Source organism: Chrysemys picta, chromosome 22 (assembly GCF_011386835.1).
Source record: "Chrysemys picta bellii isolate R12L10 chromosome 22, ASM1138683v2, whole genome shotgun sequence".
NCBI classification, from domain to species: Eukaryota; Metazoa; Chordata; order Testudines; family Emydidae; genus Chrysemys; species Chrysemys picta.
In genome coordinates, this window is record NC_088812.1 from 81169 (window position 1) to 102277 (window position 21109).

Below are 21109 nucleotides of genomic sequence, written 5' to 3' on the forward strand. Positions count from 1 at the left end.
AGGGCACTTGGGGAGGGAATAGAAGGGCTGGAGGGAGGAGTGTGGGGAGGAACATAGAGAGGTGGGTGGGGATAGAGAGGCTGGAGGAAGGAGTATAGGGCGCTAGGGGAGGTGATAGAGCAGTGGACGCCAACCTTTTTATGCCTAGGTCAGGATCACTTTTTGAATTTAAGGGCAACCCCTGATCTACCCTGCCCTTTCCCTGAGGCCCCGCCCCACTCACTCCTCCATCCTCTCTTCATCACTTGCTCTCTCCCACCCTCACTCACTTTCACCAGGCTGGGAGAGGGGGGTGCAGGCTCTGGGCTGGGGCCAAAGGGTTCACAGTGTAGAAGGGGGCTCTGGGCTGAGCCTGGGGCAGGGGTTTGGGGTGCAAGAGGGGGTGAGAGGTGCAAGCCCTGGGAGGGAGTTTGGGTGCAGGCAGGGCCGGCTCTATGTTTTTTGCTGCCCTAGGCAAAAAAGAAGAGTGCCTCCCCCCAAGCGCTGGGCCGCCCAACCCCCCCCCCCAGCACTGGGGCACAGCTCCCTGTTCCCAGCCAATGGGAGCTGTGGGGGCGGTGCTTGCAGGCAGGAGCAGCGTGCAGAGGGAGACCCCTGCCACCCTAGCTGTGGGGTTGCGGTGGCCATTTCTGGGAGCAGCGTGGGGCCGGGGCAGGCAGGGAGCCTGCCTTAGCAGCAGCCCCGCTGCACCACCGGAGATCGCGATCGACTGGGAGATCCTCTAGGATCGACCTGTCAGTGACCACTGGGATAGAAGGACTGGAAGGAGGAGCATAGAGAGGTGGGGGGGAGGGAGGAGCATAGCAAACCAGGGGAGGGGATATAGGGAGGAGCATAGAGAGCCTGGGGAGGGGAGAGAGTTGGGTGACCAGATAGCAAATGTGAAAAATCGGGACGGGGGTGGGGGGATAATAGGAGCCTATATAAGAAAAAAGACCCAAAAATCGGGACTGTCCCTATAAAATCGGGACATCTGGTCACCCTAGGAGAGAGTGGCTGGAAGGAGGAGCATAGAGAACCTGGGGGGCGGGGCTGGAGGGAGGACCATACAGGGGCGAGCTGGGATAGTATTTTTGGTTTTCCTGGGTCAGGACTTTCTGCTGGAAACAGCGCTTGCTCCCAGCCACAGACAGCAATGACCCTTCCTCTTGGCCCAGCTCTACTAGCATTATATGCAACCCAGCATTATATGCAACAGACTGGAAATTGCAACAGTCTGAGGGACAAATCCACCAAGGCTGTAGGATGAAGCCACTGAGGCACTAGTGTCTAAAACACAGAAAACAAGTTACCACGAGAAGCAGAGTGATGATATTAAGATGTAACTCACTGTCATTATATCCTATGTGACATCATAAAAGCTATGATATTGGAGAGATGTCCCTGAACCTGGCGCTGTTGTCAGTATGTGGTATGTAGTGCTTTTAATATCTAATAAATATGAATTATAAGTAGGGCTGTTGATTAATCACAGTTAACTCAAAAATAATCACAATAAAAAAATTAATTGCAATTAATCACAGTTTTAATCGCACTGTTAAAAATAGAATACCAATTGAAATTTATTAAATATTTTGGATATTTTTCTATATTTTCAAATATATTAATTTCAATTACAACACAGAATACAAAGTGTACAGTGCTCACTTTATATTTTTATTACAAATATTTGCACTGTGAAAATAATAAAAGAAATAGTATTTTTCAATTCACCTCAAACAAGTACTGTAGTACAGTCTCTTTATCGTGAAAGTGCAACTTACAAATGTAGATTTTTTTTGTTACATAAATGCACTCAAAAACAATGTGAAACTTTAGAGCCTACAAGTCCACTCAGTCCTACTTCTTGTTCAGTCAATCACTAAGACAACAAGTTTGTTTACATTTACGGGAGATACTGCTTGCCTGCTTCTTATTTACGTCACCCAAAAGTGAGAACAGGCGTTCACATGGCCCTTTTGTAGCCAGCTTTGCAAGGTATTTACATGCCAGATATGCTAAACATTCGTATGCCCCTTCATGCTTTGGCCACCATTCTGGAGGACTTGCTTCCATGCTGATGATGCTTATTAAAAAAATGATGAGTTAATTAAATTTGCGACTGAACAACTTGGGAGAGAATTGTGTCTCCTGTTCTGTGTTTTACTTGCATTTGCCATATATTTCATATTATAGCAGTCTCTGATGATATCCCAGCATGTTGTTTGTTTTAAGTCACTTTCACTGCAGATTTGACAAAATGCAAAGAAGGTACCAATGTGAGATTTCTAGAGATAGCTACAGCACTTGACCCAAGATTTAAGAATCTGGAGTGCCTTCCAAAATCTGAGAGGGACCAGGTGTGGAGCATGCTTTCAGAAGTCTTAAAAGAGCAACACGCCAATGCAAAAACTACAGAACCCGAACCACCAAAAAAGAAAATTAACCTTCTGCTGCTGGCATCTGACTCAGATGATGAAAATGAACATGCGTTGATCTGCACAGCTTTGGATTGTTATTGAGCAGAACCCATCATCAGCATGGACGCATGTCCTCTGGAATGGTGGTTGAAGCATGAAGGGACATACGAATTTTTAGCACATCTGGCATGTAAATATCTTGCAATGTCAGCTACAACAGTGCCATGTGAACGCCTGTTCTCACTTTCAGGTGACACTGTAAACAAGAAGCGGGCAGCATTGTCTTCTGCACATGTAAACACACTTGTTTGTCTGAGCAATTGGCTGAACAAGAAGTAGGACTGAATGGACTTGTAGGCTATAAAGTTTGACATTGTTTTATTTTGAATGCAGTTATTTTTTGTGCATAATTCTACATTTATAAGTTCAACTTTTCACGATAAAGAGATTTAACTACAGTACTTGTATTAAGTGAATTGAAAAATACTATTTCTTATTTTTACAGTGCAAATATAATAAAATAAAGTGATCACTGTACACTTTGTATTCTGTGTTGAAATTGAAATATATTTGAAAATGTGGAAAACATCCAAAAGTATTTAAATAAATGGTATTCTATTATTAACAGCACGATTAATTGTGATTAATTTTTTTAATCGCTTGACAGCCCTAACTATATGTATTAAACAGTATTTGAAAATCAATTATTTTTATTTGTCAAGTCCTGAGTCTAGGGTTCTTTGTTTTCCTGCCAGAGCAACTGATATCATACACACCTAAAACAAACATTTCTCTGCATTGCCACCTCTGCTTTAGGTGTTTGTGATCTCAGTAGCAAGAGAAACAACTCTGAGCTCAAGATTTTGCAAGTGGATATAAAACACACAGATTTTCTAATATTTTATTTTACGAGGTATTAAACTCCATATATCTTTGGCATAAGCTTATCATATAGCACTGAACACTGCTGGAGCTTACCTATTATATACAACACTGTATAAACTTATCAGGCTAGTATGTTATTGATTTGAGATCTTAAAACGGTTTTTCATGTTAACACTAATTCCTCTTCAAAGATCATGAGCATAATGGACCCAAACTCTTGTTTCTCTTTTTAAAGAGCGATTTTTCTGTCCTCTTGAAGAGCGTTTATATGAAAGTACAATTGTTGGAAATCAGATTCACATTATCATCCTTATAAGATGCATCTCACACCATGAAAGCATATATGCATCCGAAGAAGTGGGTTGTAGCCCACGAAAGCTTATGCTCTAATAAATTTGTTAGTCTCTAAGGTGCCACAAGTACTCCTGTTCTTTTTGAGGATACAGACTAACACAGCTGCTACCCTGAAACCATGTTTTGTGTAAAAGCAATGCACAGGGTTGTCATTTAATATCTCTATTTAAGAATGTCCTTAGTGGCATACCAAAGATTGTAAAGATGCTCCCCTTCTCTCCTGCTTCCTTTAGCTACAACCATCCCCCCCACCCTGCTTTCCTACCAGGGAATTGTTACAGCTTGTACCAATGACAGATCCTGGTGCATTTCTGTGATCGTTTAAACAGCTGCTCTGAATGGCCCCACAGGAGCCAGGTCAACAGTTTAAGAAGATTAAAGAAGTCTTTGCAGAGTTTGATGTGTCAGATACTATTAATAGGGTGGGAGATGAAGCACAACAGGAAGACTATTGGATTTACTGTAAACCCGGGCAGAGCCTGAGCAGCAGCAGGACTGGTGCATTTTCTGACAGCATTGTGAAGGGAACAGTATGTAGAAGAATGATCTTACTGACAAACTCCTGGAGACTTCATGAGGGGACGCAACAGGGTGGAGGTTCCCTGAAGAGGCTGTGCAATCTTTCCTCACACTGAACTCCCAGACATAGGGATGGAATCCTGCCTTCATTGCAAAAGAGCCTCAAATTGATCAGTTGTAATTACTTATTAACTAATCTTTTATCAGCCTTATCTCCTAGGTTTAGCTAGCCATGGTTTCCCTTTTTACTGGGAAGATCCTGATTACAAACAACAAGGACTGTGATGAAGTGGACACTGAGCGTGAACTTAGCCAGAGACTGGATAACAAAGTGATGCTGCTGTATTTTGGATCTGGTGAATGCACTCGATGCCAGGAGTTTTCACCTGTCCTCAAAGATTTCTTTGTGAGACTCACTGATGAATTTTATGTGGAAAGGGCTTCCCAGCTGGTCCTGGTGTACGTGTCTCAGGATGAGACAGAGGAGAAGCAAGAAAAGTTCCTGAAGACCATGCCAAAAAGGTGGCTGTTCTTACCCTTCCAGGATGAGTTCAAAAGGTAAGATCTTAATAAACCAACAAGACAGATAATTTAATCTAATCAGACACAGATAACAGTTCACAACTGACACACAGATGATAACAGCACTTTGCACTTATCTAGCACTCTTTATCTGTAGAAGGAGTTGGGTCCCCATTATTATAGATGGAGAAACTGAAGCTCAGCAAGGGGAAGTGAGTTGTCCAAGGCCACACAGTGAATCAAAGGGGCATAGCCAGAATTAGAAATCAGGAGTTCTGACTCCCAGTCCCAAGATCACTCTACTAGGCCCAGCTGTCCCTAGGTTGAGGTTTCAGACTCATGGTAGCACATGTATTTTAAAAGTCTGTTTCATGGATTATTATTGGCAGTCTTTGTGAAAGGAGTGAGTTTTAAGGGTGGTTTGAACAAAGAAAGAAGACCATCTGAAGCAGAAGAGTGGGGAGAGATTCCAAATGTACGAGAGGGAAAATAATACAAAGTGGGTGTAATGAGGAGGGAGGCTTTGGAGAAATATAGACAGCAGGAATAAATAAAGCTGGATCAGCCTCAGTGCAGTTTGTCTACAACAAACTCTTCTCTGTGAGAGGCAGTGTTGTCCAGAGGACTTAGCTGCAGAGTACCTTGACTCTATTCTTATCTCTGCCACTGACTCGCTATGTGGTCTTCTGCAAGCTTTTCACCCCTCCTGCCGGTTTGTTGCTTTGCAAAATGGAGATAATGCTTTATCATTTTGCAACGCTCATTGTTACCTGGGTGAAGTGACCTAGGTATGTACAGGGAGCTGGATAAGTACAAAGTGTTTTGTTATAGTTGTTTTTAAGCAGTTTTTTGATATATTCCTAAGGAGTCAGAGCCATAAAGGCTCATCTAGTGCTGTGATTTCTAGACTCTCAAAGCTTTGTTACAATTGGTGTTTTCTTGGAATCTGGACACTGAGTGTTTTGTGTTCTTTTATAGTGCCTGTTTATTTCTTGCTCTTAAAGGATCCAACAGAGAGATTGTCCCACCAGGCTGCTTGTGAGACACTAGAAAACACGTAAAGCAAAAGGGAAACATGCACCAAAATATTGTACCCACATTAGTGGCAGAATAAACAGCAATGTAAATAGTAGTGACTTTGAATGCTCCCTGCCCACTTGACAATAAACCTGAGCATGTTACAGCTTCAACGCTTCTTACGAATTTTAACTAGTTAGTTCTTACATCCCTCTGTGAGGCGGGTCAATTATATTAGCCCCATTTGCTGGCACAGAGAGGGGAAGTGATCTGCCCAAGTCTGTACACAGAGTCATTATGAGAAGTAGGACAAGAAAGCAGGATTTCTAGCTCACTTCCAGTTCATAGACCACTCCCATGCTGCCCTTAGGAGTCAGGAGTGTTTTCCTTCCCAGAGAAGATACTGTACGCATCATGCAATTAATCACCTAAAAAGGAGGTTTGGAAACTCACCCCACAGTGCGGCAGCAGGAAGGGAAGCAGCAACATGGGTATCCCCATCACTCTTCCCAGCAGAAGGGGTATAATGTCTTCAGTGCCTTGCCCATGGAGCTCTGGGCTTTGTGATTTAAGGTTTCTTCCCTTGTTGATTTCTAGGGAGCTGGAGTTGAGGTTTGCTGTGTCCAACACACCTGTAGTGGTGGTGCTGAAGCCAAGCGGGGAGGTGATTGCTGGGAATGCTGTGGAGGAGATCAGGTGCTTGGGCACTGCCTGTTTCAGGAACTGGCAGGAGGCCGCTGAGCTGGTTGACAGGAGCTTTCTCTTGGCAGAGGACTTTGATGACTTGGCCAAGAGGAGCATCACCGATCCGATCCGCCGCCTCAAGTACAAGCTGGACAAGAAGACAAGGAAAAAGAAGGAGAGCGAGGAAGTGCTCTGTCCTGATATGGACTGATGAAGTTCCAGCGGTACATACATATGCTAGGCTTGTGGTTATCCTGAAGCAGGACTCAACTGTTTCCAGACACAAGAGGGTAGCTTTACTGCAGCACAAGTTAGTATAGACATTTGTATCTTCACAAAGTCTCAGGATCTCAGTGGCAACTGGAGGATTCTGAACAGGGAACAACATGTGGCTGGGGAAATGAGACAACCATGCCAGGATTAAAGATGCAGCCTGAGGAGAGGCATTTCCTTTTCCTCACTGACATCTATTCATATAATAGGTCTGTTTATATTATAATGGGACATTATTGGACAGAAATGCCCCAGAGAACATTTCCTCCTGTTCTCACACTCACTTTTTTCCCTTTATTGCATAGAGAGTTTCTGTTAGCACAGGGGTGGGTAAACTACGGTCCGCGGGCTGGTTCTGGCCCCTCAGGGCTTTGGATCCGGCCCGCGAGATTGCCCCCTGTGGCGCCGCAGGCCCCGCACCGCTCTGCAGAAGTGGCTGGTACCACTTTCCTGTGGCCCCCGGGCGGGGGACTCCGTGCACTGCCCTTGCCTCCAGGCACCGCCCCCCGCAGTTCCCATTGGCCGGGAACGGGGAACCACGGCCAATGGGAGCTTCAAGAGAGGTACCTGGAGGCACAGCAAGGGCAGCGCATGTGGAACCCTCTGCCTGGGGCCGCTGCGCTTCCTGGAGCGACGCGGGGCCGGGGACAGGGCAGGCAGGCAGGGAGCCTGCCCTGGCCCTGGTGCACACTGCTGCCACCCCGGAACGGCTTTAGGTAAGTGGCGCTGGGCCGAACCCCTCCTGCACCCCGCCCCCCAACTCCCTGCCTAAGCTCCCTGCCTGCACCCTGCACCCCTCCTGCACCCCAACTCCCTGCCCTGAGCCCCGTCCTGCACCCTGCACCCCAATTCCCTGCCCTGAGCCCCCTCGTACACCCTGCACCCCAACCCCCTGCCCTGAGCTCCCTGCTGCACCCTGCACTCCTGTGCACCCCAACCCCCTGCCACACCCCGCACACACCCCAACACCCTGCCCTGAGCCCCCTCCCACAGTCTGCACCCCTCCTGCACCCCAGCCCCCTTCCCTGAGCCCCCTCCCGCAGTCTGCACCCTTCCTACACCCCTGCATTGAGCCCCCCCTGCACTTTGCACCCCAACCCCCTTCCCTGAGCCCCCTCATACACCCCGCACCCCTCCTGCACCCCAACCCCCTGCCCTGAGCTCCCTGCTGCACCCTGCACTCCTGTGCATCCCAACCCCCTGCCACACCCTGCACACACCCCAACACCCTGCCCTGAGCCCCCTCCCGCAGTCTGCACCCCTCCTGCACCCCAACCCCCTTCCCTGAGCCCCCTCATATACCCCGCACCCCTCCTCTGCCCCAATCCCTTGCCCTGAGCTCCCTGCTGCACCCTGCACCCCTGTGCACCCCAACCCCCTGCCGCACCCCGCACCCCTTCTGCACCCCAACCCCCTGCCCTGAGCCCCTCCCGCAGTCTGCACCCTTCCTGCACCCCTGAATTGAGCCCCCTCCTGCACTTTGCACCCCAACCCCCTTCCCCGAGCTCCCTCATACACCCCACACCCCTCCTCTGCCCCAATCCCTTGTCCTGAACCCCTTCCTGCACACCGCACCCCCTCCCACACCTCGCACTCCCTCACACACCCCAACCCCCTGCCCTAGCCCTGCATACAATTTCCCCACCCAGATGTGGCCCTCGGCCCAAAAAGTTTGCCCACCCCTGTGTTAGCAGCACATTAATGACCGTCTGGCTGTATCAGCTGTCACATTTTGATTTCTTGAGCTCAAGAATCTAAACCTGCCTTCGTGAAAGTCTCACATTGAGATCTCAGCCATTCATTTACTTAGAAATTAGCCAGAAAATGAACTATAGAACAGCCAGTGGCTTTCAGAAATACTGCTCTGCACAATAAAGCAATTGGTAATTCACCAAAAAAAGTGAGGAAGACATTTTAATTTTTAAAAACAATAGTGTATATATAGGTTGCTATTAATGTGTTATGCACAGACCACTAAAAGGACTATGAACCAAATCCTCTTGTGGAACAGGTGAACCGGCCAACACATTTGACTTGTTATGGACCTAGGTGATACTGGTGTGAGTGAGTGACAGTTTCTGCATCCGAAGATGTGGGCTGTAGTCCACGAAAGCTTATGCTCTAATAAATTTGTTAGTCTCTAAGGTGCCAGAAGTACTCCTGTTCTTTTTGACAGTTTCTGATTCACCTTGCATATCACTGGTAATGTTACACAGTTTAAAGTTCTAGAACATGTTAATTTCAGTGCTGCTGAATGGATTTTTTCCCACCATCACTGTTTGATTTTTATATTCAGTGATGCTGATGCACCCCTGTGGGGCTATGTTAAATAATAAATAAACCACAGTTTTAGTCTCTAATCTATGTTGCCATCTGCTGGTAGTAAGTAACAATTGCTGAACACCTGTCAGTCACAAATGAGGGCATGATTGACAATTTATAGTCATTTTAGCATCTTTTAAGTAACTCCTTTTACTCTTTTTTTGTGCTAACTATAACCTCATTCACAATTGAAGCATTTCATTACTATGGGTCAAATAAGAGATTAGAAACTGCTTTTCTTTTTTGCCTAAGGAGCAACTAGGACTGAATCCTATCTTCTTTAGCCCATGATTTAGCAAGGCTTAGTCTCAAGGAAGCCCGCAATGAGGGGTCTTTGACTGCCCCGTCCAAATTACTACCTGGGGCCTCACTCATTAACTACCCAGGTTGAATTAAAATAGTTTTGTAGCAAGGCAATTGCTTTAGACAGCTAGGCTGATAAATAACCCAGTCCCTATTATCTCAGTTCTAATACATAGGATAACTCAAGACTTCAGCAGCTGAGTCAGCAGAGAGAATGGGCACAACTCCAATCCTGCTGTCCAGTTGCAACCATAATTCCAACTGCTCGGCACCTCTGGAAATCAAGCCACTTAGATATCTGTGTAAATAAAAACTTAGGTGCCTAAATTTAGGCATCAGTGTTTGAAAATTTTGGCCTAAGTGACCTGACCACAATAAACTCATGGAAGAGCAGGGAATAGAACCCAGTAATCTTGCATTTCAGGCCTCTGATTTTGTATTCTTAAATTGCCCAGCAGGCCAGTTTAAATAGCCTGAATGAACAAATGGAAGAACTGAAAGAAGGTATGTTTCTAGTGAAGACAGAGAGAGGCATAAGACAGGACCAGCCTGTTCAACTAGTTTTCTCTTTTAATCCTCCCTCTATTTATGTAGCAAGACTGGCAAGTAGAAGGGGAAAGGAGGAGGAAAAATGTAAACTGAATGGCTGCAAGGGACCCAGTGCCACCTTCATCTCTAACACTATGGCAGTCCTGCCTGGTCTGTAAAAGGAGTGTATCTGTAGACTTGCTATATTTCTAATACTCTAGGATACAAAGAGAAAAATAATGAAACAGAATATCATGTGAGTTTTGATATTCTGTGTAAATGACCTGTTGCATCTTATTATTTTTCAACTGTCTGGTCATCAGTAGGACAAGAGCATCTCACCATTTCAAAGTGTGATTAAAGGTTACTTGAGAGAACAATATGTTCAGCAGCCAGTTCACTCTCTTTGGGACATTTTCTGTGTTCTGTACAGCACTTTGGTGCTTAATAAATAGATAAAAATAAAAACAGAAGACAATAATTTGGGATAAAGTAGCTTTTGGATGAGAGATACTGGACTTCCTGATCCACTCCAAGTCTTCAATAAAGCAATGTACAACAATACAACAGGTGATTATACCAATATAATTTTAAAAGCCTCTAAATTAAAAATCAACAAAAATATTATTGTATGGGAGAGGAAAAGGATAATGGTTTTATACACACACACACACACACACACATATCCCTACCTATATAAAGACTGCCAATATTAGTGTTATGGCTACTAATTAGCATTCATAGTGCTTCCCATACTCCAAACATTGTGATGCTATTGAAAGGACACTCTCCACTTGAATTCATGTCAGCTTAAAAACCTAGTAATAACCATTTTCAAGTGCTGTACCCACTCATGACTCCCTCTGCTAATTTTTGTGGTTTTACAATCATATTTTCCTATTTGTAAAAAATGTTTCTTACCTTTGTTACTTTTTGAAAGACCCACAAGTACAACAGGGGAAATGGAACAACTATACAAAAGAAAAGTGAATCTGCCAAAAGGCAAAGTGCTGGCATGCTGAAAAATAGAGACAAGTCATTTGTTTGCTCTAACCTTTTTCTGTGACAGGCTCTGAGGAGTGAGCTATTCAGGATCCAAAAAGACAACAAGGGTACAAAAACTCTGTGAAGGAAGTCACCAGCTGTATACAGATGTCGGATCCAGTGCTGCCTAGTTCTGTGTTTCCACAGTGGGCCAAAAAGAAGCTTAAGTGCCAAAAGCACCAATTACTGAGGGTGCACCAGGGATCTGGCCACATACTCAAAGTTAAAGTGCACCCATTTGACAGGCTTTTTTATATTATTGGTAATATAAATGATGAAGAATGCTGTATGAAATAGTTGTACAACTAAGATGGAGTGTTATTTGGGTAAATCCTTCAACACTGGAATATCACTGTGTACAAATAGGTCTGGATATCTAAATTATTTAAAAGACAGTACTGTAGTCTAGAAGTATGATGAGAAAAGCAGTCAGTAGAGAGGGAGAAAGCTAAAGAGGCATAGACATTAGTATGCTTTGTACCCCTATAAAGTGCTCACTGAATACTTTAAATATATTATTACAGAAGCTTAGTATTGTCAGCACACATAGCATATAAGTACTCTATTAGAAGCAGTACTCGTTAGTGGCTAGAGCACAGGGTTAGAAGCAGGGAGTTTCTGCATTCTAATGCTGGCTCTAATATTCGCGCCATCTGTGGCCATGGGCAAGTCACTTAACTTCTCTGCATCTCCAATTCTCCATCAATGAAATGAGGATAACAATACTGTCTGACTGACCCAGATCACGGGTGTTGCAAGGATTGATTTCCTAATGTCTGTAACCCTTTTTTTAAGTTTAAAAGCACTATATAAAATACTGAGTATTATATGAGTGAATATGTATATAAACTAAACTTTTTATTATGTGAGTATAGTGCACATTGGGCATCCCAATCGCTTATTGGGGCATCTAGGTGCTACCATAATACAAGTAATAATACATTTCTGAGCAATTCATTTTCCAAACTCTCCACCTGCTGGCTTGTCTGCATAACTCATTTTCCTTTTTGAATTATACATTAATCTTCCTATAAAATATCTTGTTATGCTTGTGTAATTCAATTTGCTAATAATTTTTACTATGAAGGCAGTTTACAGATCTTCAGGTAATAAAGGGGTTAACAAAAGAGTGGTAGCAGGATCAGTTTGCTCCTATAGATGGTATAGATACTCTGGGAAATGAGTGATTTCATAACTCCCAGCAGGAATGTGGAAAATCCACATAGCCTGACACTTGTCTGGAGTTTGAGAGACTCATCCCACACAGAGAACACGGTAGTGAGACTTCCAGGACTGGTGCCCTCTGAAAGGATTCAGACTGAGGGGCGTATCAGGAGAGTTCAGAAGCTGCAAACATCAAGAGCTATTGCTGCACAAAGGACTGAGTCAGGACAACTACTTGATTTTCCATTTTTATCAGCCAAGAGCGAGGTGCCTTTACACATGGGACATTCGGCAAACTGGTTTTTCAAACAGGTTGTCATTTTTGTTTCCCCCTACCCCTGACTTAAATAGGGAAGGAGAATGAAGGTGACTCATAACATTCTAGCAGTGCACCTGAACAAAAATACTTTTACTTTTAAAGAATCTGACTTGTATTAAAAGAGCTCACAAGAAAACACAGTGCTGCTGCATGTGGATGTTTGAGTTTCACTTTGATATCAGTCTCTCTGAGGAAAACCCGAGTCTTTCCTGAACTTGGGTCTCCATTTGCTGAAATGTGCAGGAGGAGGAGTTTTCGTAATGGTATTTACTACACATTCGAAGTGACTAAAGTCTCATTTGCTAGACTGTCAAAAGGCAGCAGCAACAGAATTAGAAAATTATATTTAAATAAATGATCACAGAAATGATTCTTGAGAATTAATCTCAAATCCTCACTTATTCCAGGCATTTTGTATTGAATTTTGAGGCCTTGTATAGAATGTTTCTTCTACTTATTTTAGGGACAGCGAGCTGTGCAGAAGTCTGTAAGACTGCAGAAATGTGTACCAGAAAACATGATTTGTGACAAAGAGGTTCTACTCTGTGCTTACTAATACCTCTGACATTACCATGAATCGGACAGGAGTACAGGACAATGCCAGTTACATTCAGATTGGAGGCAAATCACCAGACAGTGAGCACTTTACTTCTGAGCATGACTCTGGGTTCCTGACCGCTGTTTGGGCTTCAGTCCAGAAACCTACCTCTGGTAACTGCATTGGTCAAATGGACCTGTGTACCAACAAGCTGCTGCACGTAACTGGACATCTGAGGAACATCGATGGCAAATTCCAGAGCCTCCGGGAGCTTTTCCAAAGAGAAGGTAAATGTCTAAAATTTACATATGTTTGTTCATTTACAAGAAAGGCTAGCATAAAAGTTAACATCATACCAATTCTGGGCTGGACTTGAAAAGGTCTGGACAGGACCCAGGGTCTTTGTTCTATAAAGCAGCCAGCATTCTTTGGTACACTACATATAAAAAACAATGAAGTCAGATGACCCTCAGACCTTTCAGACCAGACTTTCAATGCCTACTTCCCTTTTTAGCAGGCACTTAATAATGTGTACTCTTCTTTGTATTAATTGCACCCATATTTATTGCATCTATAAATAACTGCAAGCACATTTTATAGCCCTTCCGCAAATAAGAACCCAGTTGCTTCATCAAATGAAAAGCAAAGGCTCCTATGTGCTATAGATGGCACCTGCAATTACTGGTGAATGAAAAATCTGATTTACAGCCGTTCTAAACAGTAGTGTTAGTGACTACAATGAAACCCACTAAAAGGAAGCAGATGCTGAAAATCTAGCCTGCATTGCTAACAGCAGCATTGTCTAACTATATCCTGCATAAGGATGGATGGTATCCAGGGAGGGTCCTATCTACATTTATGCTAAATGGCAAAGTGACTTTGTTTAATGACATATCACATCAGCATGGGGGAAAGCCAACAGGTGTGCAGGAGCAAACAGTGTGGTACAAGACATCCCTTAGAGGAGGATACTCTAGATCCTAGTGAAGAAGAGAGGATGGAAGTTAATAAAGTAGAGGTAGGAACTGAAGAGAAATAGTCAAATGAAAAGGAGTCTCCTTCAATTACATCACATGAAGGTAGACAACTAAATATTGACAAATTTTATAAATGCTTATATACAAATGCAAGAAGTCTAAATACTAAGATGGGTGAACTTGAGTGTCTGGTATTGAACAAGGATATTTATATAATAGGCATCACAGAAACTTGGTGGAATTATGATAATCAAAGGGACATGATAATATCAGGTACAAAATATATAGGAGTGACAGAGTATGTCACTTTGGTGCAGGAGTGGCACTATATGGGAAAGAAAGCATAGAGTCAAATATAGCAAAAAAGAATCTTAAATGAATCAAACTTTAACTTTGTGGACAGAAATTCCATGCTTGAATAATAAAAGTATAGCAGTAGGATTTTACTACCGACCACCTGCTCAGGATGGTGACAGTGATTGTGAAATGCTCAGGAAGACTAGAGAGGCTACAAAAAGAGAAAATCCAATAATAATCGGGGATTGACTGGGTCCATATCACCTCAGGATAAGATGCAGAGATCAAATTTCTAGATTCCATTTATGACTGCTTCTTGGAGCAGCTACTGCTGGAGCCCACAAGGGGAGAGGGAACTCTTTAGTCCTCAGTGGAACACAGGATCTGGTCCAAGAGGGGAATATAGCTGAAGCACTTGGTTATAGCAACCATAATGCAATTAAATTTAACATCCTTGTATGTGGGGAAATATCAAAGAAACCCAGTATAGTCACATTTAATTTTAAAAAGGGAAAGTACACAAAAACAAAGACACTAGTTAAATGGAAATTAAAAGGAACAGTCACAAGAGTGAAATGCCTGAAAGCTGCATGTAAACTATTTCAAAACACCATAATAAAGTCTCAAACTAAACATATACTCCAAATTAAAAAAAAAAAAAAAAAAAACAGTAAGAGGACCAAAAAAGTGCCACATGACTAAACAGAGTAAAGAGGTGGTTGGAGACAAAGACATCCTTTAAAAATTGGAAGTCAAATCCTATGGAGAAAAATAGAAAGGAGCATAAACACTGGCAAATCAAGTATAATTAGGAAGGCCAAAAAAGAATTTAAAGAGCAACTAGCAAAAGACACAAAAACTAACAGCAAAACAAATTTTAAGTACATCAGAAGCAGGAAGCCTGCCAAACAATCAGTGGTGCCACTGGATGATTGAAGTGCTAAAGGAGCCCTCAAGGAAGAAAAGGACATTGCGGAGAAGCTTAAATTCATTCTTTGCATCAGTCTTCACTCCAGAGGATGTGAGGGAAATTCCCACACCTGAGCCATTCTTTTTAGGTAACAGATCTGAGGAAATGTCCCACATTGAGGTGTCATTAGAGGAGGTTTTGGAGCATATTGATAAATTAAACAGTAATAAGTCACCGTGACCAGATGGTATCACCCAAGAATGATGAAGAAACTCAGATCTGAAATTGCAGAACTACTAACAGTGGCATGTTAAATCAGCCCCTGTTCCAGATGACTGGAGGACAGTTACTGTGATTTTTAAAAAGGCTCTAGAGATGAGCCTGGCAGTTATAGGCCGGTAAGCCTAACTTCAGTACTAGGCAAATTGGTTGAAAGAACAGAATTATCAGCCCCATAAAGAAACCTATGATGTTGGGAAAGAGTAAAAATGGCTTTTGCAAGAATCATGCCTCATCAATCTAGTAGAATTCTTTGAGGGTGTCAAGAAGCTTGTGGACAAGCGTGATCCAGTTGATAAAGCATACTTGAATTTTCAGAGAGCCTTTGAAAAAGTCATACACCAAAGACTCTTAAGAGGAAAGGTCCTCTTATGAATCAGTAACTGGTTAAAAGATAGGAAATAAAGTGTAGGAATAAACGGTCAGTAAAGCACCCACTATTCAAGGTGTGGGCAAACCTTGGATTTGGGTCCGGTTCCAAGGGTCTACTTCCTGATTCCATTCCACCTGGTACATTGAAGTTTTCACATATGGGGGAAATGCTTTTCTCTTGGACGTTAATTATTTTCTCTTTTGCATGCTTCACTTGTGTGTGGGAGCAATAAGGTGTCAGTGCCCCCACAGAGGGGATTTAGCTCTGTCTGGGGGGCAGAGATACTTACTGTGGAGAGGGAGGGGGGAAATTATGCAGGGAAACACTAGTCATTGATTTTTCCCCTTTCCCCCCCCCCTTTTTTTTTTTTTTTTTTATTATCCCTCAGTATTAAATCATGGGGATGCTTTCTTTTCTTTTCTTTTCTTTTTTAAACAAATAGCCTTCATTACTTACAATTGTTTATTACTATTCTTATTTCAGGAGCTCTTGTTTCAGGAGCTGTTGAAGCTAAATTGGCAGATTTGCTGCAGGCCGTCTCTTCCCTCCTGAGCAAGTATCCTGCTTTGAATTGTGAAGTTATCCAGCTTGCCACATCAGCCCTCATCACCAGCGTGAATGGTAAATCCCCAACCTGAAAGAGTCAGAAATGTGTGTTATTTATTGTTTGTACTGGGGTAGTGCTCAAAATCCCCGGTCAGGATCAGGGTCTCATTGTACTGGTGCTGCACATATGGAGACAGGTATCTGTGCATGCGAATAATGTATGTTTCAGAGTAGCAGCCGTGTTAGTCTGTATCCGCAAAAAGAAATTTGTTAGTCTCTAAGGTGCCACAAGTACTCCTGTTCTTTTTGCGAATAATGTATGTTATTACAGATGTTATGAAGCAGAAAGTAAGGAATTGTCTGTATTTATTCCAATTAAAAGTCCCATTTTGGGGGAGAAGCTGCTGCTAAAACTTATAAAGGGAGGAAAGTTCAGAGTTGAGGCATCTTCTTTCTTTATCCTCCCATATCTGCAGGCGCCTAGGGCATCCACCAGTTTCTGCTGTTTATTTTCGTACTGTGCTGGTAGATGATGTCTTATTTGTTTCTCTGAAGTACAGTTTGTTTAAGGCATATGCTCCTTATTTAACTTTGCTGTTACACTAACATGTTGCTGACATCACTTTTTTTTTTTCTTCCCCACTGTAATTTTCACTATTAAAAAGGAGCCATGGTCTAATGGTTAACCCAGGAAACAGTAATCAGGATGCCTAGATTCTACTTCTGGCTCACATCTAGTTTCTCCCTCTCACTTAGAAGGGAATAGCAAAGCACAGTGGACCCCAGTCACAAGAGTATAAGTTTTCTCCTGTCACACCCTTCCTGTGGTAGGAGCAAGGACACTTGCTCAGTCATTATGGCCATTCTTTTTTTTTTTTTTAAACTGCATTTTCTTCTGCTTCTTCCTTGTGAAAAGAAAACACGTGAGATGCAGCTGCCTGCAAATCCCTCACTGTCAGTGTCAATTCCACAACAAATGTTGTTCTTAGAGCTTCCTAAACAGCTAATTCTCACCCCCGCCCTCCTGTGAGGAGGTAACTAACTATCCCCACATTACAGCTAGGGAAGCAGAGAGCCTGAGAGGTGAAGTGACCCGCCCAAGGTTACAGAGGGAGCATAGTAATTGTCAGAACCAGGATTATCACATGCTAGTTTTAGTACTTAGTCCCATGCCTGAGCCAATAACTACAGCTCTTTCATTCTGAGGCCAGTTCAGCAAGAGTACTGAAGGAGAGACTGGGAATTTTTAGAGCAGGAGTTTAGAAAACTTTATTTGCAGAGGGTTGGGGAGCCTCTCAGGGTCCTACCACAAGCTGTGACTAGCAGACCTCATTAGGGCCTCTTCTCAGGCTGTCCCATACCAGCTCTGATGGTGGCCTGCTTGATTCCGTTCAGATTGGATGATGGTAGCTTTGACTATTCTTACCACCTGGTCATTTCTACACCACACAGGAACAGAACCCAAACCACAGCCTTCCGTACCACAGGGGAAGAGTTAGACCCTACTTAAGAGCAGCTTTGTATTTCAGGCAAATACTTTTGCTAGCAGAGTGCTAGGATTAAAAAAAAATCTGTTTGAAGATGAAGAACCCAGTGTTTTCCTAGTTTAAAACAGTAAATGCAATTCAGGAACATGTGCAGGAGAACATGCCATGCTGTCTCCCCAGGAACCTACCGGTAAGGATATTCACCCCATCTGGAAGGAAGGAAGGTGCAGCAGCTAGCTACTTTAAAGCAGCAGCTGTGCCTCTCTGCCACATTTAAAAGGCCTACTCCCCACCCCCGGGGGTGGCGTGCTGGGAAAAAAGTTCTTATAAAAAGACCAAATCTTTTCCCTATGGGAAAGGTTAACAGGAAACATAGAAGAGGTTGCTCCACAACGTAGCACTTAACTTTTTCTAATGCAGTCACTGAATGTACATTTTTCATTAGAAAAGCAATAAGGAGATGTAGCAACTGTCTTGTAGGAGATCTCAGTGTTGGGTGCAAATGAAAAGGCCTTCTGCTCTAGGGATAAATTATAATCTTGCTTCAACTACAAATGGGGGATTGGGGGAGAGACAGGGACTATTTATGAGATTAAATGTCTACGGGGCATGAGTGTCTATTACTCCCTGTATGTTGAATTGAATGTAGAAGCTGATCCATTTCTGAAGAATTCCTATACTTCCTTTTTGTGGGCATCTGCCCAAAGAAAGCTCAGGATTCTGCTTTCTGTGCTTTAACAAAACCAATACAGTAAGAAAAGCTGAGTGGTTAAACTCATGAGGCTAGGAGTCCCGACTCCTGGGTTCTACACTAGGTTGAAATAAGGGGTACCTCCCTTCCCTATTTTTGGTGTACTTGAACCACTATTTGCAGAGTTCCTCACATGGGGATTAGATTCCTCCTGGGAATATTCCTTGTATTCTTTCTACATAGTTAGGAGTTGCAGATTTGCTAAGAATGAAATCTGAACAGCCAAACAATCCTTCCCCAGTGCTAGCCTTCCTCCTTCTCTCCCCTGGAACACTGCTCTTCCCCCTCTAGAAGAGTAACTGAAAACAATTGGATTGTAATAGGAAATAATGTTTTCATTATCTAATCACCTGTCCCTCACTACTTCTGTTTGGTAAAGGTCATGCAGAAATTAGTAATTAAAGGAAATAAGCTGAAGAAGCTGCCAGTTCAGAATTGATGCTCCTAGTTCAGCTCCTTTTGGAGTCCTGAAGAAATTTGGAATAGGCCTGAATTGCAAATTTAATTTTCAAACTTCCCCAAAGTTCATTCTGCTTGGATTAGGGTGACCAGATGTCCCGATTTGATAGGTACAGTCCCAATTTGGGGGGCTTTTTCTTATACAGGCACCTATTACCCCCCACCCCGTCCCAATTTTTTACACTTGCTATCTGGTTACCCTAGCTTGGATCTGGGATTCTGGTTTGGATCCATGTCTAATAGCCATATGTGTTGTGTTTTTCCAATGCTATAGTAGCAGGCTCAGATACAGCCGCTGGCTCTAGGCATGTGAATTCAGAAATACGCTTAATGTAAATATTTACTACTTTACCCAAACTTTCAATAGCTTATATCTCCCACAGCTCCTTGCAATGATCTTGCTTCCAATAAATCTGTGGAGTGAGTTTTTCCTTTCTGAAAATGTTCAGTTTCCTCAGGCTTTGCACCCACTAGCTTGTACATTTCAAAGTGATTTATTTAGAAAAGTCTTGGTAGTGAGCCTGCTTTGGTGTTGAAACAGGGAGGTGAGCAGAAACTGCTAGGTGTGGAAGGCAGAAATGAGTTGGCAGCAGAGTGAGTCAAAGCACACGCCTCTCCCCTCTGACTGGCTGAGATGGGAGAGGAGATCAGGGATTTCGGGATCTCTGGTGTGATGTTTCCACTAAGAGCTTAATGGGGCCTGACTGAATTGGGTACAATATGTCCTGATTAAGGAAAGTTCTACTAATAATCCAAATAATTTGAAGTTGGAGGCACTGATATCCAGATAATTGCAGTGAATAGCTCAGAGACCTGAGTGTGGGAAATCACATTTAAAACATGAGAAGGATATGACACTTAATCCAGATTAGAAATTTGATCTAAACTTCTATTGGGCACTATTTTATACTGTATGATGGAGACACCATGAATGAATTTAATTGGATTCAAAAGCAGCCTTGTTATTATATTAAGAACTTTTATAGTGCCAGAAACTTCCTAAGAATTAAAGTCTCTGCAGTGCCTAAGATTTATTAGCATTTATCTGTTGTATCACATTATAGCCCTGTTTGCTATAAATGTCTTTGCACAACATAAAACACTTCAATAGCACTTTTTATCTATAAATATCAAAATGCTTTACAAAGCTAGGTAGGTATAATTATCCCCAGTTAACAGAGTGAAACTGAGGCATAGAGTGGTTAAGTAGTTACACAGTGAGTCAGTGGTACATTTATTGGAAATATAATTCAGTCCTGTGTTCTAGTCACTGATGTAGGGGCATGAATCTGAAGTCAAGAGACTTCCACCAAACAGCAAACCAGACCTTAGAAAAGAAACAGAACATGTGGATACTGGTTTATTTTCTCTGTTCCTTTGTTGTGTTTATCAGAAAAATTGGACAATGGGTCTAAAACTCTCTAGTTCTGGAATTTGTTCTGAATAAGCACAGAACCTGTTGCCACCACAAACAGGCAGAGAAGTTGTTCTGCTGCTGCTATCCTGAAGCTGAGCTTCTGTTTTTAGGTAGAAAAAGGGGGAAATGTTCAGGAAACAAAGGTAATTCCACATTAGGGAGAAAAGGGAAAATAAGAACAAACCCTCCACAGACTGCCTGGAGAAGGTGTGACTGAGAGCTGAATATTGGTGAGGGCACCAGGAGGAGGAGGGAGAATTGCTAGCCACCAGCATAGGAATCCAAGGGCCTAAGGCTTTCTTTGTCTGCACTGAGGAACTAGATCCGTGGTTCTCAACCTTTCCAGACCACAGTATCCCTTTCGGGAGTCTGATTTGTCTTGCGTACCCCAAGATTCACCTCACTTAAACACTACTTGCTTACAAAATCAGACAAAAATACAAAAGTGTCACAGCATGCTATTACTGAAAAATTGCTTACTTTCTCATTTTTACCATATAATTACACAATAAAATAAATTTTAAAATAAAATAAATAGATTAGAATATATTTATTGTACGTGTATATCTGTGATATTTGAGCCTGGTTTGAAGTCCAAACCCTGCTGCCCATGACTGAAGCCCTGTTTGCCACCCCCTGATGCCAGCCCTGCACTTGCAATCCCCCATAACCCATCCTGTGACCCCCCTGGGGGATGCAACTCCCAGGCTGAGAAACACTGATCTAGATGATTTGAGTACCC

The 21109-nt window shown here is 42.9% G+C and overlaps 2 protein-coding genes across 4 annotated transcripts in view; both read left to right on the forward strand.

Annotated features, from left to right (window-relative positions):
• Positions 1-882: 882 nt before the first annotated feature.
• NXNL1 (nucleoredoxin like 1) lies at positions 883-8989 on the forward strand. Its single transcript, XM_005311380.4, has 3 exons — positions 883-1411; positions 3872-4715; positions 6294-8989. The coding sequence occupies exons 2-3, from the start codon at positions 4390-4392 to the stop codon at positions 6589-6591; spliced, it is 624 nt and encodes a 207-aa protein (XP_005311437.1). The 5' UTR covers positions 883-1411; positions 3872-4389; the 3' UTR covers positions 6592-8989.
• A 3196-nt stretch (positions 8990-12185) lies between these two features.
• Positions 12186-21109, forward strand: part of GMIP (GEM interacting protein) — a 57017-nt gene continuing 48093 nt past the window's right edge. For 2 of the 3 annotated variants that reach the window (XM_024112044.3, XM_065575545.1), the window contains exons 1-3: positions 12186-12326; positions 12797-13158; positions 16191-16328. In XM_024112044.3, coding sequence (XP_023967812.2) covers positions 12906-13158; positions 16191-16328 — 391 coding nt within the window. In that variant the 5' untranslated portion in view covers positions 12186-12326; positions 12797-12905. Of the gene's footprint in view, positions 12327-12773; positions 13159-16190; positions 16329-21109 lie in introns of those variants that run through there. The other variant, XM_065575544.1, reaches the window with a different exon arrangement.

Coding starts and splice junctions, on each gene's coding strand:
- NXNL1 (XM_005311380.4), top strand. CDS start 4,390: ATGGTTTCCCTTTTTACTGGGAAGATCCTGATTACAAACAACAAGGAC. Junction 4,716..6,293: donor TTCCAGGATGAGTTCAAAAG/GTAAGATCTTAA, acceptor GTTGATTTCTAG/GGAGCTGGAGTTGAGGTTTG.